Here is a 19,349-nt window from a genome sequence, read left to right on the forward strand (position 1 = left end):
AATTTTTTTAAAAGACCATCAAAAGATAAGATACTCCTGACAAGTTGGTTTATGACATGTATTTACTATGATAAGAAAATAAAATATTTGTATAAATATTAAAACCACCATGACCTATTTTAAGGAAAATAACATCACCAATCCTTTCGAAGTCTACTGCATGCCCCCTCTACCAATGCATCCTCTTCCTCCCCCAAAAGTTACCTCTATATAGAATTCTGTGTTTATCATTTCCTCACTTTGTAAAATAGGTTTTCATGGATTTTTGTATTCCTAAAATACAAATCATGTAATTTAGCAGTTTTTGCTTTATAAAAATGAAATTATACTGTCCATTTTCTTTTGTGACTTGCTTCCCAGTCTGCCCCATCTCCTCAACATTAGTTTTGAGATTCTGGAGCATGTGGCTATAATTCATTAACATCACTGGAATCTAGAATGCCTCTGTATGATGAACATACCACACAGTATTATTTATCCTTTATACCACTGATGGAACACTGGGACTATTTTGGGGTTTTGCATTATTAAATAATACTGCTGTAACCACTCATATACAGATATTTGAATGTGTATATGTGCATGTGGAAGATGCTTTAAGGTAAATACTGCTGGGACCTATAGAGTACAAATATTCAACTTTACTTGGTAATGCCAAATCAATTTCAGTCAGACTGTTTAAAAACAGTTTACAACCCAACAGCAAGATATAAATATCCACAGTGATCCACATATTCACCAAATACTTGATAGTAGGCTATAATTTTTGCCAATTGTTAGATATAAAAAATGGCTCATTGTGGGCTTTTTAATTTGGCTCATTAAATAATGAGGTTTGGCATTTTGTTTGTTTGTTTGTTTATTTGTTTTGGTTTGGCATCTTTCCTGATGCTTTTAGCCACTAGCGTCTTCCCTTCTGTGAATTAATTTTATTTTTGGATTATTTGACTTCTGCCCATTTTTCTATTGAGCTGTCTTATTTTTGTATTTCACAAATTATAATCAAAAGACATTAAGAAAAATTCTTGCAATCTCCTCCTACTCTAACAAATAACAATTTTCTTTTTTCTATATTTTCATGCATAATTTTTACACAGCGTCAATACAATTTTGAGTTGGGCTATTTAATATTATGTATATGTTCATAATCATAACGTAAGAAGGCTCCATATTATTCCACTGAGTGGATATTCTACACTTCTCTTGACTTGTCACCTGTTACTAAACATTGGGAAGCTTTCAGTGTGCTACTGCAATTTGGATCTTTCATCCACAGTCCTTTTTCTTTCTAGGGAAATATATCCATTTTGGATACATTCACAGGAGGACAACTGGGTCAAAGGAAAGATTCCTAGGAATCTTGAGTCCTGCCAAATTGTTTCAGCCCTCTGGGACTGTGTCCCATGGCCCCAAGAACAAGGTGGGATCATTTTCTTATTCATTTATATGAATTTTTTAATACCTTCATACTAATACTCCTCAGAATTTGAAACAACTAAAACAACTAAAAATCTTTTCCAAGTTTGTGGCTTATTCTTTCACTCACTTTTGATAGAATTTACTACAGAAATACTTCACTCCCTACTGTCATAAACATACCTGCCTATATTTTCTTCTACTGTGGTTTTCCTGTTTGTCCCTAATCCACCTAAAAAAGATTTGCATGGGGTGTAAATTAGGTATCTGTAATGCTATCTCTGTTACTTTCCACATATGTGTTTCCACATACACGTGAGTCTGTTTCTGGATACCCTGTTCTTTTTGTAGACTGCATTTTTTGTATAAGGGTATAGGAAGTAAGATTGTTTAATAGGTCTTGATATTTAGAAGAAAAGTCCTTTTCTTCTCAAATGATCCTATTAGAACTAGTTTGTCAAATTCCCCAAAAATTCCTATTGGAATTTTTATTAGAACTGCACTGAACCTACAATCGGACTTAGGGGAAAATGACATTTATAGTATCAAATCATCCTATATGGACAGGCTATTTAGGTTTTTTTGTTTTTGTTTTTGTTTTTTAATGTCCTACCATAAAGTTAAGCTTTTCTGCATAAATGTCTTGTACATCTTTTATAAAGTTTATTCTCAAAAACTTTATTATATTTTTGTTGCTATTATAAGTGGCATCTCTTCTCAAATCCTGTTTGTTAGTAACACACTGAAATGTACTTAACTTTTGTATAATATCCTGTATCTAGTCATCTTATTAAACTCATTAAATAAAAAAAATAAAAAATAAAAAAATAAACTCATTAAATACATTAATACATCCTACCTGTGACTAATACGAATTAATCCTCAGAAATTAAAAACAAGTTAAAAATACTGATAGAATACACAATCCTCAGTACTTGAAAACAAATTAAAGGTTAAGAATACTGATAAAAAGGGAATGACTGGGTGGATCAGTGGTTGAGCATCTGCCTTTGACTCAGGCCCTGTTCCCGAGGTCTTGGGATCAGGTCCCACATTGGGCTCCCCACAGGAAGCCTGCTTCTCCCTCTGCCTATGTGTCTGTCTCTCTCTGTGTGTCTCCCATGATAAATAAATAAATATTTTTAAAAAAGAACACTGATAAAAGGTACTATCTTCTAATCAAATTTTACCTTCACTTTTCATTTTTTTTACTTCTTTTAAGCACAGTTAATACACAATGTTACATTAGTTTCAAGTGTACCACACAGAGATGCTACAAGAGTCTATATACATTATGCTTTGCTCATTATAAGCGTAGTTACCATCAGCTAACCCCAACCCTCTTGCAACCATAAGTTTTTGTTCTTTGTGTTTATGGGTTTATTTCTGCAGGGTTTTTTTTTTCTTTTTAGATTCCACATATATGTGAAACCATACAGTATTTGTCTTTCTCCATCGGACTTATTTCACTTAGCATTATACCCTCTGAGTCTATCCATGTTGTCACAAATGGCAAGATTTCATTCATCCTTTTTTATGGCTGAGTAATATTTTATTATATATACAGATCACATCTTCTTTATCCATTCTCCATTTATTTACCTAAAGACACTTAGATTGCTTCCTTATCTGAGCTACTGTAAATAATGCTACAGTAAACATAGGAGGGAATATATTTTTTTGAATTGATGTTTTCATTTTCTTTGGGTAAAATACCCAACTCAGGCCAACTAAGTCTGCCCACAAAGAAAAAACGATTGCCTTATTTCTCCGGGATCTCCATGAGAAAACATTGTTCACTGGCTCCAACAAAGTCTGATCGTAAAAGAGCTCAGCTGTCCAAAAAAAAAAAAAAAAAAAAAAATTCCGTAGTGGAATTAACTGGATCATCTGGTATTTCTAGTTTTTTAAGGAATGTCCATACTGTTTTCCATAGTGGCAGCACCAATTTACATTCCCACTACATTTTTTTCTCCACATCCTCTCCAACACTTAATATTTCTTTTCGTTTTGATTCTAGCCACTTTAACAGGTATAACGTGATATCTTATTGTGGTTTTGCTCCGCATTTCAATGATAATTTGTGATGTTGAGCATCATTTCATGTGTTTGCTGGCCATTTGTGGGTCTTCTTTGGAAAAATGTCTATTCAGGTCCTCTAGCCAATTCAAATTGGATTATCTGTTTTCTTTGGTATTGTGTAAATATTTTGGATATTAACCTCCACTGGATATATCATTTGCGAATATCTTATCCCATTTAGTAGGCTGCCCTTTAGTTTTGCTAATATTCATCTATTCATTGCCTAATTCTTATCAGAAGATTGTCTTTGTAGTCACTTAATGAGCAAACTAAAGAAGTAAAGATTTTTAAAAGCAGTCCCAGGGTTTAGAGCACATAGAAGTCAGTCACTATGACCAGCAACAATCAAAAAAACCTAGAAAACTTTGTAAATATATTATATTGTTACTCTTTTCTATAGCATCTCAAGCATTTGCTAGTCCACTGATCACACTGCTTTATGGATACAAATTATAGAAAGATTGCTTTTTAACTGATTCCCAGATCCTTCCTTACTCCTAATGGATCTAAGCAATTGTAAAAAAAATAACTGAGCTGATGTCACAAAAGAAAAGGTACAGCTCAAATGAAAGAAAGTATGCATCATCAAATTTATTTTAAGCCAGAGTGGAGACTATAGGGATAAAAAGTAAATGTGTCTTTGAACAGATCTAATTCTTGGCCTTGATCATTAACAAAATTTTTTTACTACTGTCAATGAGAATGGGTAAGGAGATATCTAACTCGATATTGGGATTTAATGATATAAACTGGAAAATACTAATTTTTAACTATTACCATGATAAAGCTTCCTTATTTAAAGTTTATACAGTCCTCTAAAAAACTCTGGACAAAATGATATACAACTAGTCCAAAATTTTTACTTGTTTGAGAGGATAGTGCCGCTCATAGGTATGGTTCCAATCTATGATGTGGCACAGAAAACTTGCCAAGTTCTTTCTATAAAAATACTATATTAGAGTATTTTATAAAGGTGTTTTTTTTTTTTAAGATTTTATTTATTTATTCATGGGAGACACAGAGAAGCAGAGACACAGGCAGAGGGAGAAGGCGGCTCCTCACAGAGAACCCGACACAGGACCCAAATCCAGGACTCTAAGGATCATGCCCTGAGCTGAAGGCAGACGCTCAACCACTGAGCCACCCAGACGTCCCTATAAAGGGTTTTAAAGTAGTTATAAAAACATACAATTTTGGGGATCCCTGGGTGGCGCAGTGGTTTAGCATCTGCCTTTGACCCAGGGTGTGATCCTGGAGTCCCAGGATCGAGTTCCACATCAGGCTCCCTGCATGGAGCCTGCTTCTCCTTCTGCCTGTGTCTCTGCCTCTCTCTCTCTGTGTCTCTCATGAATAAATAAATAAAATCTTTAAAAAAAAAATACAATTTTGATATTTGCAAAAATGGGTCCTCAAATTCCTACAATGCCTGCAAAATTCCAACTCTGATTTCTGAACTGCTCCACTACTATATGGGGATAAGGACACCTCAAATCCTCCTCAAAACTGCACATTAGCCAGCAAACTAGTTGAAAGAACACTGTATGTTCATGGACTGCTTTTATCTTCCTAGAGAGTTTCACAAAGTGGCAAGATAAATGGAAGGATGAAAGTCTAGAATCCTGAAAAGTGGTACAGTCCACAATTATAAAGTCAATACATGACAACAGATAAAAATCAGTGATATATATATAAGAACCCCTGCTTACCAGTTTGCTGTGAAGCATCTACCAGAAGCACAATTTTTGATCGATTATCAGGACCTGCTGCATTTGTCTCTTTCTGAGTAGCTACATTTTTCACCAGTGGCCTTTTGCTTTTTATGTGCTGTTGTAAAAGCTGTTGCTGATTTAAGCCGACAAAAAAATAATAACTTAAAAACCTACTCAATGTATTAAACATTTAAAATACATATATACATCCACTATAAAACACATCTAAATTTATGCTCTAAATTAGTGGCTCCCAATCCATGGGGAGAGAGGGTTACTGTGTTAGCAATTCATGAAATTATCTGCAGTTAATCGTAGGACATGAAATTATTATACACACATTTTAATACAATTTTTCAAATAACTATTAATGCTACTATGATTAATAAAATATTAATTCATTGTAATTACTTCTACTTCATTTATTCTCAATCAATAATTAGTAAATGACAGATGTATAATCATATTATATAAGAGATTATAAATATTTATTTAGAAAAGGGTGAAAGCTTATCCAACGGATAAGTTTTACTTTCATGATGGCAAAAGTACAAAAACAATTCTGCTTTAGAGCTTGAAAAGAAAATATAAGAAAGCTGATCCTTTCCTTAATTTTTTAAAACACCAGTATTCATCACTTAAAAACAGCGATTTATACAATGGAACTTTGAATTTAACTGCCTACATTGAAGTGCTGGAAATGCACTCTGAGAAGTCATGTTTCTTCAACATCTGAAAGTTATATACTACTACCTAATTTCCAATACTTATTCTTTACATTCTCCAGAGATCCCAAAACAATTTCCCCTGACCCAATGTTTTCACGAACAAAGACTATAAAATATAAAAGCCTTTTAAAGCAACCTCTGCTGCATGTATGTATTTTAATTTGTGAAAAGTATGCCAGAAGACAGCAAAAACTTTTCACTGAAGAAGCTGGACTAAAGGAATCTAGGAAGGCATCAACTCCTTGATGACAGAGCTATAAAATGCATTTAAGAAATCACTCTATGGGGCAGCCCCGGTGGCTTAGCGCTTCAGCACCGCCTTTAGCCCAGGGCGTGATTCTGGAGACCCGGATTGAGTCCCACGTCAGGCTCCCTGCATGGAGCCTGCTTCTCCCTCTGCCTGTGTCTCTGCCTCTCTCTCTCATGAATAAATAAAATCTTTAAAAAAATAAAAATAAAAAAGAAAAGAAAGAAAGAATTCACTCTACCATCTATTAGCTCAAAAGTGCTGAGAAGAAACATGGTTTGTCTTCTCTTCTTATATGCCTTGCTATTAAGGCCTCAATATAAAAGTATCCTTTTAGTTAAGAAACAGTTATATAGAATAAATCTCAAATCTCTTGTTTTCAAGCTCTTCATGTCTCCCTCTTTTTTACATAGTCAAAAGACTAATCTTAAGAGTGGTTTCACACACTTATCTTTCATTTTCTTCAGCCTGAGGAGACCCTGTGTTCAGATAATATAGTAAAGCAACACTTGACTAACAAAGTGCTATTGCTACTAAAAATTCACAGAATAGCAACAATGAAGTTGAAGGGATTTAATGAATCACAAATGTTCTCCATAGTATCTCTTACTGGTTTCTGAAGACTGAAATATAATGAAGTGCATTAGTCATTCCACACCACTAGCGTAGAATCCAAACTACCACTTATAAACACTATGCAATTCTTATCACTAAATTAAAATAATTTGGAAATATTTACACATTATGAGGACATAAAACTCTCTGAAGGAATCTGAAGGTGACTGTAAATCATATCATCAATTAAGAATAAGGCAAAACAGGGCAGCCCGGGCAGCTCAGCGGTTTAGCACCGCCTTCAGCCCAGGGCATGATCCGGGAGACCTGGGATCGAGTCCCACGTCAGGCTCCCTGCATGGAGCCTGCTTCTCCCTCTGCCTGTGTCTCTGCCTCTCTCTCTCTCTCTCCCCTGTGTATTCTCATGAATAAATAAATAAAATCTTTAAAAAAAATAATAAGGCATAATAAAAACAGGGAAAACTATTTTATAAATGTTCTACCCTTGATTATAATAGTGAATGAAATGTTTTATAGTAAATTCAGCATCAAAAGCTAATCAATACAAATAGTGAATTATCTACACTATTATTAACAATAAAAATATCAAAGTCACTTACTTTTGGTACAACTGGTCCTCTGTTACTGTTTCTGCTTCGATGACTGGACAATGGGAAGACCTGTCCAAGCTGATTTGGACGCTCAGTGCATTCTGTGGTTATAGTATTTACAGTATTTGCAGCCTGAAAGGTGTTGGAGTAAGGTGTAGGAAAAGGATGATAGAATCCCATAACTTGGGCACATGGTGCTGGCATCAGCTGATAATATGTATACTCTGTAGAAACAGGTGGCTGAGCAGATATAATGGGGTAGGCGAGGTATGGCCCAGCAGGGTTTGGACTGGGCTGTTGCCATCGTATATCATTGTTATACAACGGAAACTGTCTGTTAAAATCAAATAAAAAAAGAACAATCTAGTGACGAGTCTAAAGGTAATGCTGAAGCAAAAGCTCTTACTTCATTTTAACTTAAAAAAGGATAGAACAGTGGCTTCACAATAAAAAGGAGATAAAATTATCACCTTATAAAGTTCTTTGCTGTAATTAGAGATTATTAACAACTGTAATAACAACTTAAATGTAATAACAACTTAAATGACAGTATAAAGAAATTTAACCTAATAGTTTTACTGCATTCCAAGATTTTTAAAAGTACATACCATTCTTATTTGTAACTCTCTCTTCAACCTCCTCAAGGTATTTCTGCCTAGAAGTTAAATACCTAGCTGCTGGATCTGTAAACAAAGGCAGTCCAAAGTTCCCATCCAATGCTAACAACTGTGACAGCCTTCTGCAAAAAGCAGGGTAAGGTGATCACTGCGTAAGGTGATCATTAAATGGGTGATTTGATTCCTCCACCTCTCATTCTTCAGCTCAGTCGCACGGCTTCCTACTTCTCTCTCATACTCCTCGAACCATTTGGCCAAGTGAAGCTCTTCCTGGCTCCCCTCCTTGGCAGTGGAAACAGATTCCAGGTCCAAGGGAAAGAAGAAGAGAGGCAAGCCGGTCCACTGCCATCCTATCCCTAGCATTAGAACCTTTTCTAGTGCAATTCCGTAAAGCATCAGCAAGGTTCTTCCTATCTCAGTAGTCCTTATGAAAGTTGCTGCTGAAGAATGAGGGGTCATGGGGAGGGGAGCATTGAGCTTTTCCTCACTACCCCACAACAAAGCACAATGGAAAAATGTTCATTGTCATAATTTAAGAAATATATCTAATCTGCTGGCTGGTTTACTCACGAATTCTCAAAGATTATTTAGTACAGTAAGAAAAATTAATTGTACTTTACGTTTGGCTATTTTGTCAAATCCAAAAAATAGTATTATTAAATTTGGTTTATAAGTCACTTCAAACATAGGTCAAAATTTTTTCATATAACATTAACTGCAATTGAGAAGGATCCCTTACTCTTTGTCCAATCTCCAAAACTAGAGTTTTAGAGATCATTAACTTGAATACTTAATATTTCATACAGCAGCTTAGTGGCCTCATATCTCTTACATCAAGACTATATCCAGGGGATCCCTGGGTGGCGCAGCGGTTTAGCGCCTGCCTTTGGCCCAGGGCGTGATCCTGGAGACCCGGGATCGAATCCCACGTCGGGCTCCCGGTGTATGGAGCCTGCTTCTCCCTCTGCCTGTGTCTCTGCCTCTCTCTCTCTCTCTCTGTGACTATCATAAATAAATAAATAAATAAATAAAAGACTATATCTGAAAGAATATACCTTGGCACACTAGTGTGCCACGTGATGGCTTATAGGTATGTAGGAATACTGATTGTCTTTACCTTCGGGGCTGTTGGGCCTCATCCATTTATCCCAGAGTGCTAGAGAAATATAATTTTTATGTGTGATATTAATTGAAAGAGGCTGAAAATACTTTTTATACAGCAATAAAATGAGCTACATCAACAAAGTACTAATCACTCAGTCTAAGCAGGGTTAAAAAGGCTATCATAACTATCACAAGTAACACCCTAACCACTAGGTCACACATTATCTGAATTGCAAGCATTTGGCTAAATCACCCTGTGACTATAGCACAGAAGCTAAATTTAAACTAGAATCAGAATCTAGAAATATACGTTAACCATAAAAGCCTCAATGTTAAAGACTATCTCTTGGTATTTTCTTATGCCAGACTGTTCTGAAAATTGATTAGATACTTATTCTTAAAAAAGGGTTTCTGTTCACCACTTTCTGAATATTCATTCCTCCCCTTGTATCAACTTATTTCAAAGTAATTTTAATGACTTATTATAGGAAATACATCCAAAAAACTCTATTTCCTCTTAGAAAGAATGAGAAAATAACAATTTTCAAATTTCTCCTTCATTTGGGTTTATTTACTTTTCTTAAAAAAGAGAAATGGTTAATGTTTAAAAGTTACAAATGGAGGGGCACCTGGCTGGTTCAGTCAGTGGAGCACGGGACTCTTGATCTCAAACTTACAAGTTGAAGCCCCAGGCTGACTATAGAGATTACTAAAAAAAAATAATAAACTTAAAAAAAGAAAAAGTTACAAAAGGAAAAAATGAAGAAGTATGCCATGCCAATTTCTGTATTTCCCTACCCGACCCCCGCCCCACAAAAAAAGATAATAAACAGATTACCTATTGGACTGGTTTTCCTGCACAAATGGGTAACAAGTAATCAGGTAGCTGGGGATTGGAGTTGGTTCTACACCAGAAACATTTCCATTATCATTTGGGAGTGCCATCGGGATCATAAATGTATCAGGATTCTTCTTCTGTGGAATAAATGGTTCTACCTCAGCTGATAGCTTGACATTCTTCAAAGAGAAAGTAAAACACACTATTAATAAATGAGCAAAAAAAAAAAAAAAGAGCAAAAACCTTAATACAAATTCACAATCTAACAATGGAAGAGTCAGTGTTTACAAATAGTAATTAGATCTCAGTATTTACAAAACATCCAAAGGGAACAGCAATGTCATATTAAAATAACTAAATATGATTATTTAGGCAAAGCCATCAAATAAAACAGGGAATAGCATATCAAGTAATTGCATTTTAATGAAGTCATTTCTTATGTAACCAAAGCTGTTAAAACAATCAAGAGTACAAGGAAGTTAGACTTGAATCCAAAAATAAATCTGGTAGTAAAGAAATCTAGCTCTTCAGACAAAACAATGTGCTTTTAACTAATTCTGTTAGGAGGAAAAAATCATTAGAGTTCTGAAGGATAATCACTTTATATTTTTTTGACTAGACTGAAAAATATTTTTGTCCATTTCAGGAAATTAGATTAGTACGGTTTAAATAAAAGAAAGGAAAATGTCTAAGATTAAAAAAAGAAAGAAAACATAAGGGCAAAAAACTTTTGGTTCACAGTTAAAGTAGGAGAAAAAAATGAGTACTTTATTTCCCAGTAGACAACTTGAGTAAACTAACATAATCCAGAATAGGCACTCCCATTTTAGTTTATTTTGTATATATTTCTGTAGATTAAAAAATCTACAGAAGGGCAGCCCGGGTGGCTTAGCGGTTTAACGCCTGCCTTCATCCCAGGGCGGGACCCTGGAGACCCAGGATCCAGTCCCATGTCGGGCTCCCTGCATGGAGCCTGCTTCTCCCTGGGCCTGTGCCTCTGCCTCTCTCTCTCTGTCTCCTCTCTGTGTATTCGCATGAATAAATACTAAAATCTTTAAAAATAATAATAAAAAAATAAAAAATTAAAAAATTAAAAATCTACAGAAACTTAAAATATTTATTTTAAAAACTAAAGTATTTTAGGATGCACAGGTGGGTGACAGAACTATAAAGAAAAGCAAGTAAGACCCAGGATGAAAGTCAGGATAGGAATTACTCATATGAAATTACTGATGTGAAAAGGAGTTGAGATCATGAGGAGGTACCTGGGAAGCTTCTGAATGCCTAGCAAAGTTCTATATCCTAACTTGGGTGACAAGTACAAGGTATTCATCTTATAATTCATTTATCTATATACTGTTTTTATGGAGTTTTCCTTCTGTATTTAACAACAAATATTTACAATTTAATTACAAAAAAGAAAAAACCTATAGGCACATTCTACAAAGGTAGAATGTTAAAAGCCACATAAATATCACAATCTAAAAAGATATTAAACACTTCTTTAAGAAACCAATAAGTGAAATGCAATCCAGTGTTTCAACTGCTCAAATCAAAGCAACAGTCCTAACTAGAACTTTTCTCTCCAGTAGGATGGCATTTATTGGAAGCTCTGAGCAAGGCAGAGTTCCCAGAATAAATTTCAGGCTTGCTTCTCACAAAAGTAATCAGTAACAAATGCAAGAAAATCTGAAGACAAAATCTAAGGACATATAGTCAACAGAGAGTCTTTATTCAGATAAACCATTCTCTAAAAAGAGTCCACTGGAAATATTCAGAATGCTTGTAAAAAGGTGAGGCAGAAGAAGAAATCTGAACTATTTATAGCAATATTAATTCACTATCCTTCCTACCTGATTAAACTTTGAAATCTATTTTTACACTATTAACCAAATCTGAATTAAAGAGAGTACTTGCCTTATGAATACTGTATCTATGAGCTGAAGCTGGTTTCTTGAATTTCCTGAAAGCAAAAACTCCTTCAAATGCTTATAGTCTTAAGTCAGTAATTTTCACTCAAAACTAACAAAACTGACATCAGAACTCAAAAATTACTTGTGTAAAATATAAAATATCAATCTAATAAACGTTCTGCCAGGAGGAAATTGGTGGGGGGAAAGCTGATTTTCAACAAGAATGCACAGATAGTGGAAACTTGCCTTATATAGTTCATGCATAGGTATAAAAAGAGGGAAAATTTAAATCACATTTTCACTACACTAAAAATGTAATTTTTAGGATTTCTTTGAAAAATCTGAGAAGTCCTTTTAAACATATGAGAACTCTCTGAGAAGTTTTATAGATCTTTATTAGAAGGTATTAGGACATTTTTAAAGCACGGAGTATGGTTATATCAAATTTCCATATGAAAAAGAAATTATACTAAAATAATTTTAAGAAATAAGATAATCTAAAGATAATATGTTTCCTGACACCTTTCCCCAAATAATACCAACCCATAAATTACTTTGGTAACAACAAATTCAAATTCTTGTTCAGGTCAAAAGTTGCAACAAGTTTTTATACTTAGTTTCATTTTACTTTGTAAGTTTCATGAACTTAGGTAACCTACTATCAAAAAAGTGTCACCCATAACTTATAACTGATATCTGTACATATACACAGTATATGCTCTTAAATATTAAAGTTTATAAGATTTCTATTCTAAGTGCAATTCTAGATATCAGAGTTCAACAATAAAACTCACAAACACTGAAGTGATCCTTTGTGTTTAGCAAAAAAGAGAAGCTGCTGTAGTGAACAGCTGCAAAAACAGAAGATGTCACTAGTAGGAACAGGCTGGCAAACTTTCTCCTACAGTTACAACTCTCTATGGTCTTAAAAGTTGTTTGTTGTGACTTTAGGGCTTTCAGTATCACACATTAAAATGAAGCATCTGCTCTTCTCAGGCCTAAAAAATAAAGATCTCAAACTATTCTTAAAACTCCACATAATAAAGCCCATGTAGACAATATGTTAAGTAACAAATTCCAGCAATATTTCAATTGTATTAGTATAGAATCAAAGAAAAATGTCCTATACAGTGGACAACAAAGCATTATGAAAAAATTAGACTAGTTACTTCATATGATATTCCTCAGCTTGAATTTTTTAGTCTACTTTTGACAAGATCTATTTTTCAGAAATCAGAAATTTTATAGCAGAGTTATCTCCTTAAAGTAAATATAAATATAAAATAAGTCTAAACTACACAAAGTCTAACTCTCCCTATACTATTTGCTTAAAAAACTATCTACTTAGTAAAGTATCTCTATCTTTCAGAAATTATTTCAGGATTTTCCAAATTAATGAAAAATCCTAATAATCCCAGAAGCCTATGGTAGGAAAAAAAATAAATAAAAATAAAAACATAAAGCAGTTTTACATTCCTTTTAAATTTAGCATATACTAAAACAAATGTCAATAATAAAACTTCTTTGATGTGAATGAGCTAGAAAACCCAAGAATTTATCAGAACATGAAGGTATAAAAACCTTCTTTAACAGAGTGTATTAAACAAATGCACTCAGATCACTGAGAGCCTATAAAAATTCAACATATATGCTATGAGTACATGTTCTGGAACGAGTGCTGTACTAGACTGGTTTAGGGAAAATGAGCAAGCATTACTATGAAGCATCCAACAGCAGGAAATGCACACTAAACTCTTCTGGAATAGAACCTCCAGAAGAGCACAAATAATTTTCCCAGATTAAGCAACAGAAAAAAACACCCACTTAAAATCAAAACTGAAGAAGAACATAATAAGGCAGTCTCCCACAGTAAAATTTCGTTATGTACCTACCACACACCTACAGAAAAAAATATGACCATGGAAACCCTGTACATTCTCTCTATGCTAAGGTAAAATTACAATATATCAAACATTAAGATATTTTACATCTCATGGTCAAAGAAAAATAAATTTCTTCCAAAGGAAGAAATGGCTAGAGATACGTGCTAGCTGTATTGTTTCTGATTGCAATGGCTTACAGTGAAAGGAAACATTTGTGCCAAATCGATTGCAGTAGTTATATAGGTAAGTTTTGCAAGACTTCAGAAAACATTGAGAAAAAAATCAAAATACTTAACTGAGACTGCCAACTTGATTTACTATTCAAATCTTTTCCTCTTTTGTTAAAACAGACCACACCTAATCCTGATGGTGCCTGATGGTACTTTTCTACAAATCAGCTTTCTAAATTTATTTTTTTAAATTTATTCATGATAGACAGAGAGAGAGAGAGAGAGAGAGAGAGAGAATGGGAGGCAGAGACACAGGCAGAAGGAGAAGCAGGCTCCATGCCAGGAGCTGACACGGGACTCGATCCCGGGACTCCAGGATCACGCCCTGGGCCAAAGGCAGGCACTGAACCGCTGAGCCACCCAGGGATCCCCCAGCTTTCTAAATTTAATACTGGCTTTTGGATTTATCGAATTTATTAATTTCTGGGTTTATATTTATTTTCCTCTCTTGCTTTTCAGTAGGGTTTTCCTGCTAACTTCTAGCCCTGGACACTTAATTTTACTTACCTTTAAAATGTTTAATAATGAAAGTATTTATGACTATGCATTTGCCTCAGAGTATAGCTTCAGCCACATCCTGTAGGCTTTCATATGCATTACTTTTTCAATATCTCATAATTCTACCTTTTTATTTCCTCTTGATTGAGGGCTTAGGGAAAAATGTCTTTTTAAATTTCCAAAGGTTGGCAAGGTGCCTGGATGGCTGTCAGCTGAACATCCTGGTGTTGGTTCAGGTCATCGTCTTGGGGTCCTGGGATCCAGCCCCACACTGGGCTCCCCACTCAGCAGGGAGTCTGGTTCCCCTCTCTCTCCCTCTGCTCCCTTCCCCCCTGCCCCGTACTCTCTCTCAAATAAATAAATCTGGAAAAAAAAAAAGTTAAATTTCCCGAAGTTATTTTACTTTCTTTTGATTACAAAAGTACTGTTTTTAAAACCTGTTAAGATAAATCATTTACTTAGTCATAAAGATCAACTACAAGTATTACTGAATCATAAATGTTTTATAGTAACTTATTTAGAATATACTTAGTTTGCAACGCTGATACGATTTGAAGTTTATCAATTATTTAAAGGAAAAAATTATAAGCCAGATGATTTGTATCTTTATTAGTAAACAGCACTTTGCATGAAGTCATACGTTACGTGTTTGCTTTTCTAAGACTTAAAGACATTGGTGACCAATAGTCTTGTAAATGCTTTTAAAAGAGCCTATGTAATGTTAACTTACTAAAAATTAAGCCAATGTTTGAATCATTTGATAATACAAAACATATTGTGAACTTCAAGTATTCTGTCATTTTTAAAGCCATTGTTTATTTTTTTAAAAATCTCAAAACACTGTCTTAAATTTCCTTAAATAGAAACATTAAGCCTTAATGAACAAATAAACTCCATGATTTATTCTTCATGTCCCTTTACAACCCCCCCCCCTTAAGAGCAAAAACAAAACAAAACAAAACAAAAAAAGCATTACACCAAGTAATAACTGTTCTTAGAACATCTAACCCTGGCAATTAAAATTAAATTACTTGTTTTGATTTAATACAGTCTTGCTTGCTTGCTTGCTTGCTATACGAGAATACTCTTGAGATCCTCTTTTGGTTATAACATTTTTTCAAACAGTCGTTATTGCAATTAAGACTATTATCTAGCATGTATTCCCAGTAACTTACTTTTTATAATTCTGATCAACATACATACAATTTACCCTTTTATACAAAGTTTTTTTTTTTTTTTTTTAAAGAGCAATTTGAATGTCTTCATGCAAAACATGCTTGGATTTTTTTTTAAGTTACACTTGTGCAATACTCCAAGGATTTCAATTAGGTTAACATGAAATGCACAGTTTGTATTAAGTACTATTTTTTAAAAATCAGATTTCTATAAATTGCTAACCACTACAATATTATGAGTATGTTATAATGCTGCAGGCCTTCCCAAAAATTCTGAATATAAATCAGTACTGGTTTAAAATGAAAACACAAACATTTTGTGAGAGAAAATGGAAATTCACGTATCACATATATTTTTAGTGACTTCTGCCTACCTAAATTCACTTCATTACTAAAAATAAAAAAGTAAAAAGAAATAAATATAAAAATATATATATAAAAGTATATTACTCTATGGTATAGTGGAAACAATCAAGAACTCAAAGTGGAAAAAGCTCAGTTCTAGCCCCTAATCTACCACTAGATTAATGGTTCTTAGCCTCTTTTCAGTGACAGATTCCCTTGAGAATATGATGAAAATAATGGAGTCTTGCCCCAGAAAAATGCTAATATAAAATGAAGCACACTCCTTCCAGGTCATCCATGGACCCCTGAATTAACTGCCTCCAGCCTGAACAAGGCAAAGTAGCATCACTTTTCTGTATCTTGGTGTCCTGTAAGTATGTGGCGGGTGGGAAGAGAGGGTGGTTAGAATTACTCTCTTTCTTAAGATTAGGCTGGGGAAGAGGCAGGAGATACTAGAGTTTAAAAAAAAAAAAAAAAAAAGAAGAAGCAATTCTTCAATGGAAAATCTACATTCATGATTTCTTTCTAATACTTAAATTTCTACAACATTTTAATAGGTTGTGGACTTTGGAAAGATATAAGATGAAAGAGGAATAGGTTCTCTGGTTTAAATAATTTGCTCATAGCACTTGCTGTTAAGATAACCACACACAAACAGCTATGCTAAATAGTTAATTATATTTCCTCTAAGATGAAAGGAACCATAAGTATACATATGGTAGCATTACTGGTTACAGTTCTGGCATCATGATGAAGGACCAAAGACTTTAACCTTTTCATTAGTGACGTACATACGAGAAAACTGTTCAAGAAAATTTTCTATTCAATTGTCAGGCTTAGAAATTAAACGCATTTCTGACAGATGCCTTAAAAAATTTTTTTTTCACTGAATATATATATAGAATACTCTGGGTCACTGGACAGCCAAGAGGCTCTGATCAATTTTGCTTTGGAAATCTATGTATTATCTTATAAAACTCACTGTTTTCAAAGCCATAGTCTCATTTTTTTTTTTTTAAATTAAAGGTTTTGTAAAAACAAATATACGCAACTAGGAATCTGCCTGCTAAAAGAGCCAGATTTCAAAATCAAAACCGCCTCTGACCAGCTATGTGTACACATATATGCAGGAATTTGGAAATCTCGTCTCATTTATTCCGATACTAATTACCTATTTGTAAAATAACTAGGCAAATCACTGGTCTCTTTTTCCATCTCTTTGCCTCGCTCTACATTGGGTTCCACTGAAGAGAACGCACAGTGAATAAACTTCGATTTCATCAAATTTTAAGTAGTTTGGTAAAGGTCTCAAGGAAGGAAAATACTAACACTTGGGGGGAGGAGACTATTATTTTGGATTATCATTTACATTTTCATCACCCCTGCCTCCCAGCAACTACTCGCATGGATAATCAAGAATTTAATGCAATCAAAAACAAAATAGGTTACTAATGGAACTACTCTAGGAATATGAAAACGGTCTCAGAAATGAATTCATACTTCGGATCCAACACTCTTAAAATAGAAGCCCAATTTTTCAAAGACATTATTTGCAAAGTGACTGGTCAGAGAGGCAGGGGAAAACCATAGTATCTTCTGTCTTAAAACACTTCCCTAAAACCACCGCAAAAAAAGAAACAAAACAAAACAAAAAGCAAAACAAAACAAAACAAAACACCAATGCTTTTTTTTTTTTTTTTTTTTTGCTCAATGGAACGTTGTGAGAAGCCCACGACCCTGGGCATCTGCATCTGTGGTTCTCACACGTTCTCTGACAGTCTTTCTGGGTGAGAAGCCTTCGAAAGCCTGGCCACCTCGAAAACACATTCCAGAACTAAGGGGGGGGGGTGTCACCCGCTCCAAGTTACAAACCCGCCCCCCCTCGGGGGAGCACTGACAGCTCGGGGGTCCTCTGGCCCCTTCCACCAAACCGCGGAGCGAGGGCAGAAACGAGCCCCCAGCCCGGGGGAGGGGAGCACCGCGGCTGCAGGGGCCCCCGGTCCCCGGAGCGGCCTCGGGAACAATGCGGGAGCGGGGCGCACCGGGCTCCCGGGCGGGGGCAGTCTGCTCCCGCAGGAAGCCGCGGGCTCCGGCCGCCCAGGCCCCGCTCCGAGCCCACGGCCCCCCCCGGACCGAGCGGCGACCCTCAGCGGCCGGCCCAGCCCGAGCCCGCGTACCTGCTCGGCGGGGGCTCGGTCCATGGCGCCTGCAGCCGCAACGGGCCCGCGTTAGTCGCTGCGGAAAACGCCCCGGGCCGCTTTCTCCATGGCCCCCCGCTCCAGTCGAGCCCGGGCTCAGGACCTCCGCCCCTATCTGGCTGGCCCCGACACGGAGTCCGGCTACGCCACTGGCCGAGGGGGTGGCTCCAGCTCCGGGGGAAGGAGGAGGCGGCGGCAGCCTCGGGGAGGGATCATCTGGGACGGAAGCCGAGGAGGGCCCAAAGACGCCGCAGCGGTAGTTGAAAATGGCGGCTCGCGGAAGGGCAGGGAGGGGGAGGGGGAGGGGAGGGGCCGAGGCGTGACGTAGGCGGGGTGACGCCAGAGGCCCTGCGCGGCCGGGAGCGGGAGCGGGCGCGGGAGCGGGAGCCTGGGCCGGCTGGCCTGCAGGCCGAGGCCGCGGCGGGATGCCCGCAAGCGCGTGCTTTGAGCCGGACTTGACTGCCCGACCTGGACTGTTCACGGGGCGGGAGGAGTGTCGAGCCGCTTGGGACCCAGAGCACCCGGGTTCCAGTCTTCAGGGACCTCAGGGACTGCTTGGGTTTCGCAGACCACTCTGAGGACTGCTGGAGGAGCCTTTAGCCGCGCCCTGTACCTAGATGGCTCCCCGTCCTTCTGTTATCCAGCTAAAGGAAGTCATGCGTGTAAAGGGAAGCACCCCCGAAGGGCCACTACAGAGAAACTGAGTCCGGAGGCCCCACAGGCCCAGGCTCACCCCCACCGTCGCCTCCGGGCGGGTCTCGCTACCTGAGCATCCCTCACTTTGCTCGGCCTGCGCCTGTATCACACCAACCGACGCCGCTTTCCTCCCCCTGTTAATTGCTTGTTCCTTAAAAAAAATTTTTTTTTAATTTTTATTTATTTATGATAGTCACACAGAGAGAGAGAGAGAGAAGCAGAGACACAGGCAGAGGGAGAAGCAGGCTCCACACACCGGGAGCCCGACGTGGGATTCGATCCCGGGTCTCCAGGATCGCGCCCCAGGCCAAAGGCAGGCGCCAAACCACTGCGCCACCCAGGGATCCCTGCTTGTCCCTTTTATCTCCAGTTCATTAGCTACTTGAGGAGAGAAACTGGGCACGTGGGGAGCACGGCTGATTCCCTCTGGGCCTCTCCTTGGTCGTACCCTCCAGGCGCACCACTTCCGGAAGAGTTCTTGCTCAGCTCCAGGATGAGGAGGGA

At 36.9% G+C, this 19,349-nt stretch overlaps 1 protein-coding gene across 1 annotated transcript in view; it reads right to left on the bottom strand.

Annotated features, from left to right (window-relative positions):
• Window positions 1-18,393, bottom strand: part of SECISBP2L (SECIS binding protein 2 like) — a 61,772-nt gene extending 43,379 nt beyond the window's left edge. The window contains exons 1-4 of the mRNA XM_038580376.1: window positions 18,129-18,393; window positions 9,908-10,086; window positions 7,358-7,682; window positions 5,205-5,340 (exon numbers count right to left, since the gene is read on the bottom strand). Of these exons, the coding sequence (XP_038436304.1) occupies window positions 5,205-5,340; window positions 7,358-7,682; window positions 9,908-10,086; window positions 18,129-18,152 (664 nt within the window). The 5' untranslated portion in view covers window positions 18,153-18,393. The remainder of the gene's footprint in view (window positions 1-5,204; window positions 5,341-7,357; window positions 7,683-9,907; window positions 10,087-18,128) is intronic.
• Between the last annotated feature and the right edge of the window lie 956 nt (window positions 18,394-19,349).

Source organism: Canis lupus, chromosome 30 (genome assembly GCF_011100685.1).
Source record: "Canis lupus familiaris isolate Mischka breed German Shepherd chromosome 30, alternate assembly UU_Cfam_GSD_1.0, whole genome shotgun sequence".
NCBI classification, from domain to species: domain Eukaryota; kingdom Metazoa; phylum Chordata; class Mammalia; order Carnivora; family Canidae; genus Canis; species Canis lupus.